This window comes from Centruroides sculpturatus, unplaced genomic scaffold (assembly GCF_000671375.1).
Source record: "Centruroides sculpturatus isolate CEXI.00-Female unplaced genomic scaffold, Cexi_2.0 scaffold1699, whole genome shotgun sequence".
NCBI lineage: Eukaryota > Metazoa > Arthropoda > Arachnida > Scorpiones > Buthidae > Centruroides > Centruroides sculpturatus.
Window position 1 is genome coordinate 91,922 of NW_019386091.1, and position 15,068 is coordinate 106,989.

Here is a 15,068-nt window from a genome sequence, read left to right on the forward strand (position 1 = left end):
GAAGGAGAATAGCAGAAAAGGGAAGAAGAAAGGAAGGAAGGAAAGTTGGGCGTGCCCGCCAGGATTCCAACTATTGTAATTCCAAAAGTTCAATGAGAGCAATAACATGATATACATCAGTATATTATATAATAACAATTATATTTCTTATACTTTTGTACAGTTTTTCTATAAGGATTTATTGATTTTATAACAGTTTACTTCTGACTTATTTATTAAAAATCCGATTGCACGAAAATTGATAATGTATGAACATTTCTACCACGTACACATTTAACTGACAATATAATTTTGTTTCATTTAAACATAGAAGAAACGAAACGAAACGAATTAACTATATGTCTGAATTAAAATATTCAAATTATTTATGAAAATATTTAAACAATTTAAATTACTACTGTTATGATAGACATAAGATCAAAAAAGTTTCTAGTAATTTAAATCTAATTTAAACCATAAATATGATACATAAAGAAAGGAATCGTATAAATTGATATTAGTATTATAAATTTATAAGAAAAAAAAACTCATATTTTATGTTTATTATATTTTATAAAATAAAAACATTTTCAGTAAATGAAAAATTGGTGAGTAGTTCCAATAAATTGTTAAAATATATTGCTAATTTCTATTTTTATGTCCTAACTTAAACTATTATTATGTAATGACTCATAGTAAGATTGGTTGCCAGACTATTTTCCGTATCATTTATCGAATTATATTATGGCAAATTTAATTAATAATTAGATATAAGGCTAAATTAGCTACAGCCAGGTGGTTAGACCGCCACCTAATTATTTACTAATTAGAAATATTAAGTTTTAAATTAAATTTAAAATGTGGAAGAAAAAAGGTTAGAAGAGGATCTCCAATCTGCAACTCCTACTTACGTGCAGATGTATTGGCAATTGCGCTTTTCGTTCTTCTTTTAGGTTGATTGTCGTCTTTAATATTCAATGCTCATAGAGACGGTAACTAAGAACTGAATAAACACTGCATAATTATTATCACTGACCAATCACCAAATGAATTTAATAATACTGTTATCGTAAATATATTAATGATCCTACAGTTATAATTTTTTGACAATTATGTCAAATATCAAATAACAGATGTTAATATAAATAAATAATTATATGTTATTTTAATTATTATAACGACAAAAAATTCACTCTCTTAAAAAAAAGGTGATGTCTTAAATATAATAATAAATTCATTGATTGAGTATTTAATTAATCATTGTTATATATATTTATATCTAAATTGTTTTATCAGGTTGTAAGCATAAAATTTAAACATTTTGAAAAAATCTGAACTACTTATCAAGTTTTCATTTATTAAAAATGTTTTCTTTCTCAAACATAATAAACATATTACATGAGATTTTTTTATAAATTTATAATAGACTACTATAGATATAATACTATTGATAGTGCTGTAAGGTAGATGAGGCAGACCAGTCAACACCTTCAATGTTGTCTTTATCCTTTTCAGTCACAGAATATTTATATGCTATGCCAAGTCGCCCTAAATTCCATTCAATCATTTGAATGCAGAAAGAAGTATGAACCGGGACACCGACAACTGGGCGATGGTGAACTGAGCTACCGCCAACATGACACGACATCTGGGCGACAAAATAAGAGATCAATACTACATAAAATACAAATTTCTTGTTATCTTTATTAAAATCACCATTCCTTTCTATTGATATAATGACTGGTAAAATTAAATAATATTTTTTTAAGAAACGAGTTAAACGTTTCTTGCCAGGATATATAAGTTTAAACTTACAGAATCTAAAAAAAAAAATTTTTAATGGACAATACATAAAAGTGTCTTCTAACTTTGTCCATTTGCATGCATATGAGAACTGTTAATTAATTGCCTTGAAACTGTTAGTTTCCTCTTGTGCGTGCAAAAGGCGAAAGTTAGAAAACACTTTTATACTATTGTCTATTTTAAGAATTTTTCTTACATTTTGAGTTAAACGTGTTCAAAAAACTATTTTGTAACTAACAAACATATACTGATTGCCAGAGCCGTAACTAGAATTTTGGACGCCTATGTCCAAGAATAAAAATGGCGCCATTTCAATTTTTATTATTAAAAAAATAATAATAATTTTATTCTAAAAAATGCTATTATAAAAAATTATCTNATAAAAAATCGAAATATATAAAATTATTTATAACAATGTCTGAAATGTTATTAATTTAATACACCTAAGTACGCGATGAAGACTAAATCCTCTCCCTCTCCCGCCCGCGGGGAAATTTTGAAAAATCCCTTCTTATTGTGCATTCACATGGCATACCCTAATAAAACGCAGATAAAAACAAAAAATCGCATCTAAAATAGTACAGTAGAAGCCGTTTTTCCGGTTAAGCCTTAATACTCTCCCTCTCCCCCCCGCGGGGGAATTTCGAAAAATTCCTTCTTAGTGTGCGTTTCCATGACGTACCCTAACTGTCTACCAAATTTCACTTCTTTAGGTTAAGCGGTTTGTTCTGGGCGATGATGAATCAGTGAATGAGTCAGTCAGTCAGGACAAGCAATTTTATATACAGTGGAACCTCGGTATACGACCTTAATCCGTTTCTGGTGTTTGGACTTATACCGAATAGGACGTATACCAAACCAACCTTTTCCATAAGAAGTAATGTAAAAATGATTAATCCGTTCTCATGTAAAAAAAAATGGCTGGCTTTAAACACCTCACTTTCTTGGCTAGTTCCTGTTTGATTTTTCATGAGATCAGCATGTATCTTTTTAGCTTTCTCGCAAATAATTTCTTCCGATACGCTGTCGCCGGCACACTGTTTTTCAGTTATCCAAAGCAAAAGCAATTTCTCGACATGATCTAATGTCTTAGATTTCTGTTTAGAAATTGATTTAACCCCTTTCCCAACGCTAGCAAATTTAATAATGTCTTTATTTTTCACGATTGTCGATATCGTCGTTCTCGGAATACGGAATGCAACAGTTAAATCTCGTTAAATCTCGAACACGCGTGCCACCTTCATATTTCTCAACAATCTCTTTTTTCAGTTCCGTTGTGATTTAGTGATTTTTTTATTTTTCTGTTGCCCTTTTGCAATTCATGATTAATAAAAATAATAAAATGTTACTCACAAATTAAAAATAAAAACAAATTTAACAAAGTTATAAACCGTAACACCGCGATCGTCTAGTCTAGTGTAGTACACCGGTAGTGCTACTTGTTCATACATGGCGCGTATAATTGAATTAAGTCGTATACCGAAAAAAAGTCGTATACCGAGCAAAATTTGTTTCGTCCAAACAGGACGTATTCCAAAATGGACGTATTCTAAAGCAGACGTATACCGAGGTTCCACTGTATTTAGATTGCTTGTCCTGACTGTCTCATTCACTCTCTGATTCATCATCGCCCAGAGCAAACCGCTAAACCTAAAGAGGTAAAATTTGGTAGACAGTTAGGGTACGTCATGAAAATGCTCACTAAGAAGGGTTTTTTCGAAATTCCCCCGCTGTGGGAGAGGAAGAGCATTAAGGCTTAACCGGAAAAACGGCTTCTACTGTATTATTTTAGATGCGATTTTTTTGTTTTTAACTGCGTTTTAGTAGGGTACGCCAAGGGAATGCATACAGGTAACCCCCGTATAACACGGCACTTCTATAGCACGGATTCGCTCTAACACGGTTCGAGAATTGGTACCATCCCCCGTATAACACGGCACTTCTATAGCACGGATTCGCTCTAACACGGTTCGAGAATTGGTACCATCCCCGTATAACACGGTACTTTTATAGCACGGATTCACTCTGACACGGTTCGAGAAATGGGTAAAACCCTCGTACAACATGAAATGTAATAAATTTTTACATACTTAAGTACTAATAGTTCACAAAAATTATTATTTTCGTAAACTATTAGTACTTCAGTGTGTAAACTTTTTTTTCTCATCTCCATACACATGGTCCTTCGCGAAAATTGTTTCAATTTTGCCATATCTCGACGCTTCTGCTTCTAGTGTTGCCAGATGTTTTTCCCTTATTCCATAAGTGCTTAGCACCATATAAGGAAATTTATAAAGATCTTTTAACTAGAAGCAAGCAATCTAAAATTACATACACTTTTTGCAAAAGGTAAAGCATGAATCTGAAAATAATGCAGAAAAATGCTCAGAGGATAACGATAACTTGATAAAAATAAAACACTCTCGGTTAATAGTGGTTTTAGTGATGACAAAGAAAACATTGTTTAATTTATAATAATATGTATCACTTAAGGAAATTTTAATAAGGATATTTACCTTAATTATGAAAATATAGTAGCATGTTTTTTTTAATTTTTGGAACCTAACCCTCCTTTTCGTACTACTTCTTTCTTTCGCATAACACGGCAATTTTTTGGAACGTAACTACCGTGTTTTACGGGGGTTACCTGTACTTGGAAGGGATTTTTCGAAAATTCCTTAGCGGGGGAGAGGGAGAGCATTAAGGCTTAACATGAAGAACGGCTTCTACTGTACTATTTTACATGCGATTTTTTGTTATTGTTATTTAGTCTTTATTAAGTACTTAAGTGTATTAAATTAATAACATTTCAGACATTGTTATAAATATTTTTATATATTTTGATTTTTTATCCAAATGTTCGAACATTTTTAAATAGGAATTTGTTATTGCATATTGGTTCGATTATAGAACGATTGTAAACGTTCCAGAAAATTGATCAAATTGAAATAGTTTGTTTGATTCTCAGCAATTCTCATCATTCTCGGCGATAGGTATTATATAACAATTACTATGGTTGTTGAAATACTGAATATAAACGGGGTTTGCTTGCAAAACTTCCGCCGGCAAAGTCGCGGGTAAAAGCTGGTTAGAAATATATTTACACACTATAGTTATTGTGTATTCAAATATATTATATTTGAATATACAATGTCTATATATTAATATTTGAAGATACAATATAAAATATCAAAGTTAATTTATAATTAATAATATATACTACAAAATTAACATATTGTGAAAGCCACGCTTTTCTACTATTTTTTGTGTAGTGAAGCTGTATTTATTCTAAATGAATTTTACATGTTTAAGTAAAAGAAATTCATTCAAAGTTTTGTGAAATTGTACCCGTTGGCCTCTTGTCACATTGGTGTTTTGCGGTGAAACTCATACATCCCAATGCTTCTGAAACCATGAATTATAGAGGAATGAACAATAAGAAATATTAATCCAAATCAACTTATTAATGATAAATAAAAGACTTTATCTACTGAACACCTTGAACACTTTCTTCTGGTGTTACCTTTACTGGAAGCATATCTTCTATGTTCCCCTTGTTTTCCTTACTTAGGAAGGATGTCCAGAACATTTTTTCGTTGAACTTTCCTGCAGCCATTACGTTTTATGCCAAAGGAACAAGATATCTCAACAAACACATATTTGTGTTATGACGGGTCTGTTTGAAAAAGGTTCATCTGTTTACTACGGCTCTCATAAGCAGATTTTAAAATACTTTCTACCAATATTCAGTCTTACGATCGAAGTTCTAAACACTGATATATTGGCCAGACAAACTCATTCTTATCATAAATTGATTATAAAATGAAATTTCGGTTAGCCAGGCTATGTGAACTTTTTTAGCATCTTTTTGACTCCTGCTTAAGGATGTATGTAACTAAAACTGCTTTATTATCCTGAAACCAATAACATTGATACATAGACGAATCATGTTAATATGTAGCCTATTTGCAATACAACTCCCGAAAACCATCTATGAGAATCTCTGTCGAGTAAGAGCTTTTTCTACTTTCAGGATACATGAGTTCAATCATAGACTATGTATTTATGTAATAGATGCTAGAGATAACCTCACGTAATGTTCTAGAGTAGAACATATGCTGAAAATGTTTCAATTAGGACTGTAAGGTGCAGTGTAAAAATGCTTAATAACATTGTATAATACTGATAGAGTATACGTAAATATTACTCAACTTCGAAATTAATTACTTAATTTAAGAGCCCTTCTGTTAATTGTTATGGTTTGTTCAATGTGAGCTCCTTGCTGTTTTGCAATAAGCCTTTATCACCATTTCCATGAGTTAAAAACTTTTTTACAGTTTTCGGGGGTTACATTTGACCATTCGTCTTTAACTGCTTTTTAAATTCCACTCAGAGTTGAAACATATCGGTAGAAAAGTCGTTATGTAAAGAATGCGAAACAGAAGAAGTCTATAGCAGTTGTTAGGAGATTTAATAGGAATATCCTGTCTTTTTTTTTAGATCTGTAGAAGCTTTAAGATGTTCGAAATACTCCACAGTTTTCCTTTCAGTATGAAAAGACGGTTTGTCGTGATGGAACACAACTTTGATGATCTATCTTGGATACTTCAGAGGAAATTGTCTTTATAAATATGGCTTCAGTACATTACTGATATATTATTCGGCATTCAGTTTAACTTTATTTGTGAATTTTATAAGAAGAAGTGTTTCTTTTCCGGTCATTCCACGTTTCTGATACTTGGAGGGCTACTGCAATGTAATAATGTAATAATTTATAATGTAGTAATGTAATAATGTATAATGTAGTAATGTAGTATGTAATAATGTAGTAATGTAATAATGTAAAAAAATTTAATAGAATAAACTTGAGAGAAATTTGACTATACAATTTTGTACTATACCCACAAAATATTATATTTTAAACGGTGATAAATATGTTTAGTTTAATTTCATTTGTACGTTGTTTATATTTTAGTTAAAAGTGTCATGTTTGAACATTTGCCAAGAGAATTGATACTAATTAAAAATGACAACAACTATGCTTATATGTTTATAGTAAAACCTCTTATTTCTGTAGTACTATTTTACATATAATTATTTACAGCATAATTTTTACAGTGTACCATATTTCTATATTTCTATCTTGTTTCGCGATATTTTTTCATCTATATTAAATTTCCACTATAGCAGTGAGTCTCAAAAAGTGAACCAACCAACCAAAAAGTGAATTAATTTTTCGTAAATATACAACAATATTTCAAAATATAATTTAAGAGTGCAAATTCTCAGCATAGTTTTAATATAATTTCCTTGGTATAATATTTAACGACACGGTTCATTGTCATATAAGTTTATGCGGAAACATTCTTGATAAGATATCGCTCTTTCTCTATACCACAATAACTGCGAATATGTTATTATACAAATAATTAAATTAGAACAAAACTTTGCACTATATTTTTAATGTGCTTATTCATTTTTCTATGTTATCTCACAGTTCGATAATCAAAGTTCATTTGATATTAAAGGATGAACTGATAAGTAATGTATACCTCATATAAAACAGTTGACTTATTTTATAAATTTTACTACATATTGCAATGTTTGTATAGCGTTAAATTACTATACTCCAATTTGTAAACTGTTTTTCTAAGGAATATTGAAGCTTCTGCGTAGACTTTGTGTAAGTGGAAACAAAAAAGTTGTTGATTCTAGTTTCGTTTAGATAAAAATTTCCGTTTGGATTAATAAACAAAAGGTAAGCGATGTTGTAAGTTATAATTTATATTTTGTGAAATTAAAAGTTTAAAATCATAAATTTCTTAAAATAACGAGTACATCATAAAAATATTAACACTTATATGGAAAAGATGCGCCACCATTGAGGGACGGTAGAGGAGCGAACATTGATTTAATTTTGATTTTGTTTTTAATTTTAGTCTGGTTTCAGTTTCGGTTTTAATGTAAATGCCAGGGTTTTATTATCTTTTAATGTATGTTTGTTTATCCGTTAACTTCAAGGATAGGTACCCAATTGCCTTACAGAATATTTCTGCTTAATTGTAAAAATAAAAATAAATAAATTTAATTATTATTTCTAGATTTAATTTATTTAGTATTAATTTAGTTTTAGTTTTATAATCGTTTTTTATAATTATTTATTTATTTATTATTTTTTTAATTTTGCTTGCATTTTTTGAACTCGTAATTACAATAATTTTTTAATTAATTGCAACTTTTTTTATTGTTGTTTCGCTCCAAAGCTAATGAAATTTAAATTTATTTCACTTTTTCTTAGTAATTTCTATAATTTTTGTTTTGGAAATTTGGCTGCTTTTTAAAATTTTTTTAATATTTTAATTATAAACGAGTTAACATTGATTGAACATTAGGGCTATCTAGCATATTATTATTATTATTGAGTATTATAATTTATCTTGGTACTATATGAATCAATAATAATTAGAATGATGTTTTACTTGTAATNATAATTTCCTTGGTATAATATTTAACGACACGGTTCATTGTCATATAAGTTTATGCGGAAACATTCTTGATAAGATATCGCTCTTTCTCTATACCACAATAACTGCGAATATGTTATTATACAAATAATTAAATTAGAACAAAACTTTGCACTATATTTTTAATGTGCTTATTCATTTTTCTATGTTATCTCACAGTTCGATAATCAAAGTTCATTTGATATTAAAGGATGAACTGATAAGTAATGTATACCTCATATAAAACAGTTGACTTATTTTATAAATTTTACTACATATTGCAATGTTTGTATAGCGTTAAATTACTATACTCCAATTTGTAAACTGTTTTTCTAAGGAATATTGAAGCTTCTGCGTAGACTTTGTGTAAGTGGAAACAAAAAAGTTGTTGATTCTAGTTTCGTTTAGATAAAAATTTCCGTTTGGATTAATAAACAAAAGGTAAGCGATGTTGTAAGTTATAATTTATATTTTGTGAAATTAAAAGTTTAAAATCATAAATTTCTTAAAATAACGAGTACATCATAAAAATATTAACACTTATATGGAAAAGATGCGCCACCATTGAGGGACGGTAGAGGAGCGAACATTGATTTAATTTTGATTTTGTTTTTAATTTTAGTCTGGTTTCAGTTTCGGTTTTAATGTAAATGCCAGGGTTTTATTATCTTTTAATGTATGTTTGTTTATCCGTTAACTTCAAGGATAGGTACCCAATTGCCTTACAGAATATTTCTGCTTAATTGTAAAAATAAAAATAAATAAATTTAATTATTATTTCTAGATTTAATTTATTTAGTATTAATTTAGTTTTAGTTTTATAATCGTTTTTTATAATTATTTATTTATTTATTATTTTTTTAATTTTGCTTGCATTTTTTGAACTCGTAATTACAATAATTTTTTAATTAATTGCAACTTTTTTTATTGTTGTTTCGCTCCAAAGCTAATGAAATTTAAATTTATTTCACTTTTTCTTAGTAATTTCTATAATTTTTGTTTTGGAAATTTGGCTGCTTTTTAAAATTTTTTTAATATTTTAATTATAAACGAGTTAACATTGATTGAACATTAGGGCTATCTAGCATATTATTATTATTATTGAGTATTATAATTTATCTTGGTACTATATGAATCAATAATAATTAGAATGATGTTTTACTTGTAATAATAAAATGATATATTGTGCGAGACATGAGGACGTTGTGATAAACTCATCGTTGGGCTTGCCAGAGATGAGACCGTTTTCATCTTATCGCCCCGCAGTGATAATGAAGAATATAGATGTAGGAATCGTTATTAACGAATCTACAGTCAGCAATAAACTAGTAACGCAGCAGGCCTTTTACACCAAAAGAGCCTTCTGCTTGGATCTGTCGAGACAAAATATATTCTGCCTTGGTGAAAAGGCTGATTTCCATCCATGTCAGCGAAAAGCGCTTGCTCTGTGGATCGTAGAAGAAACGCAATGCATCTTCGGCAGTAATTATTCTGTTTATGTTATCTGAATTTTTCATGTTGCTCGTTTTCTTTGACTTTCTCAGATGCGATGCATTTTGAACTCATCGTGATAAAGGTCGTGGAGAAACCATACGAAATTTCTAAAACGTCACCGATTTAGTCTATTGATTGTCTACTAATATCTTTAAAAATTTGAAAAATTATTTCTTTGTTTCTTACTGAAACTGACTCCTAGCACGAAGAACGTTCTTTGTTAATTCAAAGCCTCTCTTTCAAATCTTCAGGCAATTCGTACAAGTGCATATGCAGCATGGTGTCATCACTAGATATTTCTTTAAGCAGATTAAATATGCAAGAAAAACTTAATAATTTTAATTAGAAAAAGTTTTTCCAAAATAAGTAAAAGCTTTGCCGTGTTTAATGTGGAATTTAATGTTGATTTTCGCTGCACGATGTCAAGAATTAATTTTAAATTATAATTATTTTTCTGAGAATTTCTAAAGCAATAACTAATATATTTTCAAAAATAATAATTGTCTTCAATCGAAGTTAATCTTAAAGTGTTTTTAATTAGAACAGTTAGCAACCCCATCTGCACCACGCTCGAGTCTGACTCGAGCTGAATTCTTCAAACTGAATTCTTCTATTTTATAAATATGAGAAAATTACGTTAATTAGTAATAAATCATAATAAAATGTAATTTTCTCATATTCGTAACTCGTAAACCATATACCAAGGATACCACGAAAGAAGCCATGTATTGCCTAACAGCATCCTCTATTGGAGCGTTGATTTTATATACAGTTAAAATACTATAACTATTACTGTATTCACTGTTACTTTATTTTAGTGGTAGCATACTCATTTTTACTCTTTTCTCACTGTGGACCATAACAGGGTATTTTTCAAGCTTATCATGGGTGTGGCCAGGATGGACGGTCGTGAAGTAAGGAACGTTAATCAACAAATCCAGACAGACTGCTCAGGAAAAATTCCTGGCGTTTTTCGACTAGCCCAGATTCCATCCGGGGTTCTTCAAAACAGTAGGCTGACGCTTTAACACTTCGACTATCCGGCTAGATAAACACTTATGGTATATTCGTAAATTCGTAGTTAAATTAGCTTTCAGTTGCCCGTAAAAAGTTTACTCACTAGTGATCAAGCGGTTCTGGACCCGGAACACTGGGCGTTCGGTCGTGGGTTCGCGACTCTCCAGGACGGGCTGACCACGTGGAGTTTTCCGGGTTTATTCCACATCTGTAACGCCTGAATAGGTGCCAATTATCCTTAAAAAGAGAGATTCTCTGGGAGGCATTCTTTCTAGGCCGATCGCCCAAGTGTTGCATTGCCATAATTTAACCAAACCAAACCGTTATAGGGTAAAGTTTACGCTTAGAATCCGTGTGTATATCACGCTACATAATAGTCAGGAAACTTTTAAATATTACAAAGTTTACGAAAAATTGCATAAGAATACGGAAGCCACAGTAAGGATCCACGGAAAGAGCCGTATGATTCTTACTTTCGCAGTTTGGTCACTGTAGCCATATACAGTACTGTGCAGTTTAAAAATTCACACTATTACAGAAAAACTAATGAATGGAATATTGTTAATTTACAATTATTATTTTAGAATATTTTTATTTTTAATTTTTAGAAATTATTCTGTTTATGTTATCTGAATTTTTCATGTTGCTCGTTTTCTTTGACTTTCTCAGATGCGATGCATTTTGAACTCATCGTGATAAAGGTCGTGGAGAAACCATACGAAATTTCTAAAACGTCACCGATTTAGTCTATTGATTGTCTACTAATATCTTTAAAAATTTGAAAAATTATTTCTTTGTTTCTTACTGAAACTGACTCCTAGCACGAAGAACGTTCTTTGTTAATTCAAAGCCTCTCTTTCAAATCTTCAGGCAATTCGTACAAGTGCATATGCAGCATGGTGTCATCACTAGATATTTCTTTAAGCAGATTAAATATGCAAGAAAAACTTAATAATTTTAATTAGAAAAAGTTTTTCCAAAATAAGTAAAAGCTTTGCCGTGTTTAATGTGGAATTTAATGTTGATTTTCGCTGCACGATGTCAAGAATTAATTTTAAATTATAATTATTTTTCTGAGAATTTCTAAAGCAATAACTAATATATTTTCANAGATGGCCTGGCAGTCAGTAACCAGAAACTTAAATGAGAAGATTGCTTACTTACTGACAACAAAAGAATTATCAGATATTACACTAATTGTCGGTGAAAACAAAAAATCTTTTCTTTCACACAAGTTGCTGTTATCAATATACAGCGAGGTTTTCTGCAATATGATTTATGGCTCAGTGTTAAATGACAAATATAAAATAATTTTATCAGATGATGATTCCACTGCTGTTGATATTTTCTTAAAGTAGGCTCATAATTTAATGTACTAGTTATAATTATTATTTTATTAATATATATAGCCTTACTCTTTTTAGTTAAATTAAGAGAACTGCTTTAACTCTAACTTATTGGCTATGTTAATTATTATTTTTTATTTGTAACTTGAGTGAAAGTTTAACATATACATATATTTATCTTCTAACTTCAATTATTACATAATTATTACAGGCACATTTATGTGGATGAAATAACATTAAATTCTATATCCGAAACAATATCAGCTTTGCGCTTTGCACATAAATATAAGGTAACATCTTTGAAGAAAATTTGTGTCACTTATTTGAATAATCATTTATGTCAGGATTACATTTTTGAAATATACGAAATAGCAAAAGATATCAATGAAGAACCATTAAGAGAAACGTGTTGGAGGTTCATTAAAGATGACATTTCTGAAGTTATCAAGAATAAGAAATTGTTAACTGTGAAGTTTGAAACCATGTTAGATATCGTATCGAAGGATGATTTAAAATTGGAATCAGAATTAGATATGTACAATGCAGTTGTGGCGTGGGGAAGGAAACAAATTGAAGATAATGACATTAAAAAATTACTTGAAAAAGTTTCTCCATTAATTCAACAAGTGAGATTCATTTCTATGACTTATTGCGAGTTGTTAGGATCACCTTCCACTGATGGTCTTCTAACAAAAAATGAACTATTTGAAATAGTTCGAAGAAAAAGTAGCAATGCAGAAAAACTAGGTGTAAATTCATACAACGTGCATCAATGGTACAATCCAAGGATGTTTCGATCATTTAAATTGTATCATTTTTACTCGATTTGTCGGTGTCATTTACAGTGTTTTAGAAATTTTCCAACTATAACGGAAATTTTCAAAACACGTAATCATAATCTTTGTATATGGGGAGTTTTCCTAAAAATTGGTTTCACAAGATCTAGTTATGAACCATCCGTAAAATTAAAAATAGATGTTACTTTAAGAATTACTAATAAGATGACATCTGCAAGGTGCCATAATACTGTAAAAATTACTGTATTTGTAAAGGAAAAGCGAATAGGAATCAACGATATACCTGTATTCTTATATCGTCCAGTTATTGTGAAGAAGAATGAAATCTGTGAAATTATTCTTAGTCCGTTATTGCCTTTAACGCTGTCTTCTCACACAACGTTTGTCTCCTGTAGATCAAACTGTTCTCTATCAAGCCAGTTAGAAAGAACAAATTTTAATGAAAATTCAACCCATTTCAGTGCAATTATTGTAGAAATTATATGAAATTTTTTAATAATATTTGAAAACATATGTAATTAATAAAAGTAATAAATTTATTTAAATATATAACAAGATTTTATGTTATGTATTCAAACACTTTATACCTTCAAATATATAATTCAATTGTGTACCTATAATTTATAGATATGGGTAAAAATTTTAGTATTAGAGGAACATTTTCGTAGCAAATATAAAGAGTATTCCATGTAAAATCGTCTTCACTGACCACCTGATTGAGTAAATTATTGTAATCTTCATATTGGACAAAACGGAACTAATTATACAAAAAACTCTTTGAAAACTGGCGTAATCACTGCATCATCATTTGAGAAATGGCTTTCATCCGTTATGCCGTAAAATGTGATTCTGAGCAACGTAATAACAGTTCTTACGTATATTACTAAGTTAAATTGAATTTGTAATGCGATAATCATGGTGAAATATTTTATTACAACACATGCTTAAAATTGTGGAATGGTTCAAATTTTACGTTCGCTTTATTTGTGGTACTACTACTAATACCGAATAGTTTGTTGAACGCTTTATTTGTGGTACCGAATAGTACTACTAATAATAAATACCACTTCCTGGAAATATTCTTTAGCACTTAGAACTGATAGTTGTGAAAAAAACATGGTTAAATTCAAAAAACTTTAGCATCGCCTCGGATTTTTTTGAAGGCATAGTCAAGCTTAGGCCATTACTCCGCTTTATCTTCACTCCAACTGGTGTTTGCATCTCCGTAAACAGTAGTGATAGTTAATGGAAATATACTATAAAACGTACACTACTACCACGTTCAAAATATTAAAATTGCTTATATAATTTAAGTACATACATTCGAGTTTCACAAACTCAACATGATATGGAGTGAAAAGCTGGCGAGTTACCGAAAATGACATGTTTTACAGACTCCTATGTTAATGGTAAAATAAGAGAAACCTATGATGCCAGTCTAAATAGAAGAATTTTCGTAAAGGTAATATATGTACAAATTCATATACGTATTAACTACGAACCAGTTGACTATATCTATTTGTAGTTAAATTTTACTTTTAAAAATATTGACTATTCAGTAGTTACTTTCGATTAAATATATCAAAGACAAGTCTGTCCAAGAGGGATCACCATTTATTTCGCATTCCAGACTACACATACACATTAATGGCGACAGGCCTTCCTTTTTAGGCTTTATGCCGCCAAAAGGTAAAAAATGTCCTTTAAAAAACGCAAACATCCAATTAAAAGTAAAAGGAATCGGTGACACAGACGACTTACTTTTCATCCATCTGACCAATGGGTGGTTCTGCTTTATATCTACTAGAAAAGGTGCTGGAAGATGTAGATTTTGAAGCTGCTCCCTGGCGACGGTACATTTAAAAATTTATTTTTGTTGAATTTTTCCGTCCGATGGCTGGATTATTATTAAATATATCAAAGACAAGTCTGTCCTCTTGGACAAACTTGTCTTTGATATATTCAAACAAAAAGTTACTTTCGAATTAGTGGTATTCACTTCGTAGTCTTTTGCAGTGGAAATATGGAAAAGGGTTATATTCTTTAACAGCATGTGGAATTCATGTTAAGTGCTGCCGAAGAACGATAACTTATTTTATCCTAGTTTTAGATGTAAAAATCAAATTAAA

At 30.0% G+C, this 15,068-nt stretch overlaps 1 protein-coding gene across 1 annotated transcript; it reads left to right on the forward strand.

Annotated features, from left to right (window-relative positions):
* Positions 1-8,504: 8,504 nt before the first annotated feature.
* On the forward strand, positions 8,505-13,425 carry LOC111613539 (BTB/POZ domain-containing protein 6-A-like). The gene is made up of 3 exons (XM_023354886.1): positions 8,505-8,726; positions 11,909-12,150; positions 12,354-13,425. The coding sequence occupies exons 2-3, from the start codon at positions 11,909-11,911 to the stop codon at positions 13,423-13,425; spliced, it is 1,314 nt and encodes a 437-aa protein (XP_023210654.1). The 5' UTR covers positions 8,505-8,726.
* Positions 13,426-15,068: the final 1,643 nt, after the last annotated feature.

Bases quoted from the DNA above. Each gene is read 5' to 3' on its own strand.
- LOC111613539 (XM_023354886.1), top strand. From the start codon at position 11,909: ATGGCCTGGCAGTCAGTAACCAGAAACTTAAATGAGAAGATTGCTTAC. The intron at 12,151-12,353 runs GTAGGCTCATAA...TAATTATTACAG, and splicing joins GCTGTTGATATTTTCTTAAA to GCACATTTATGTGGATGAAA.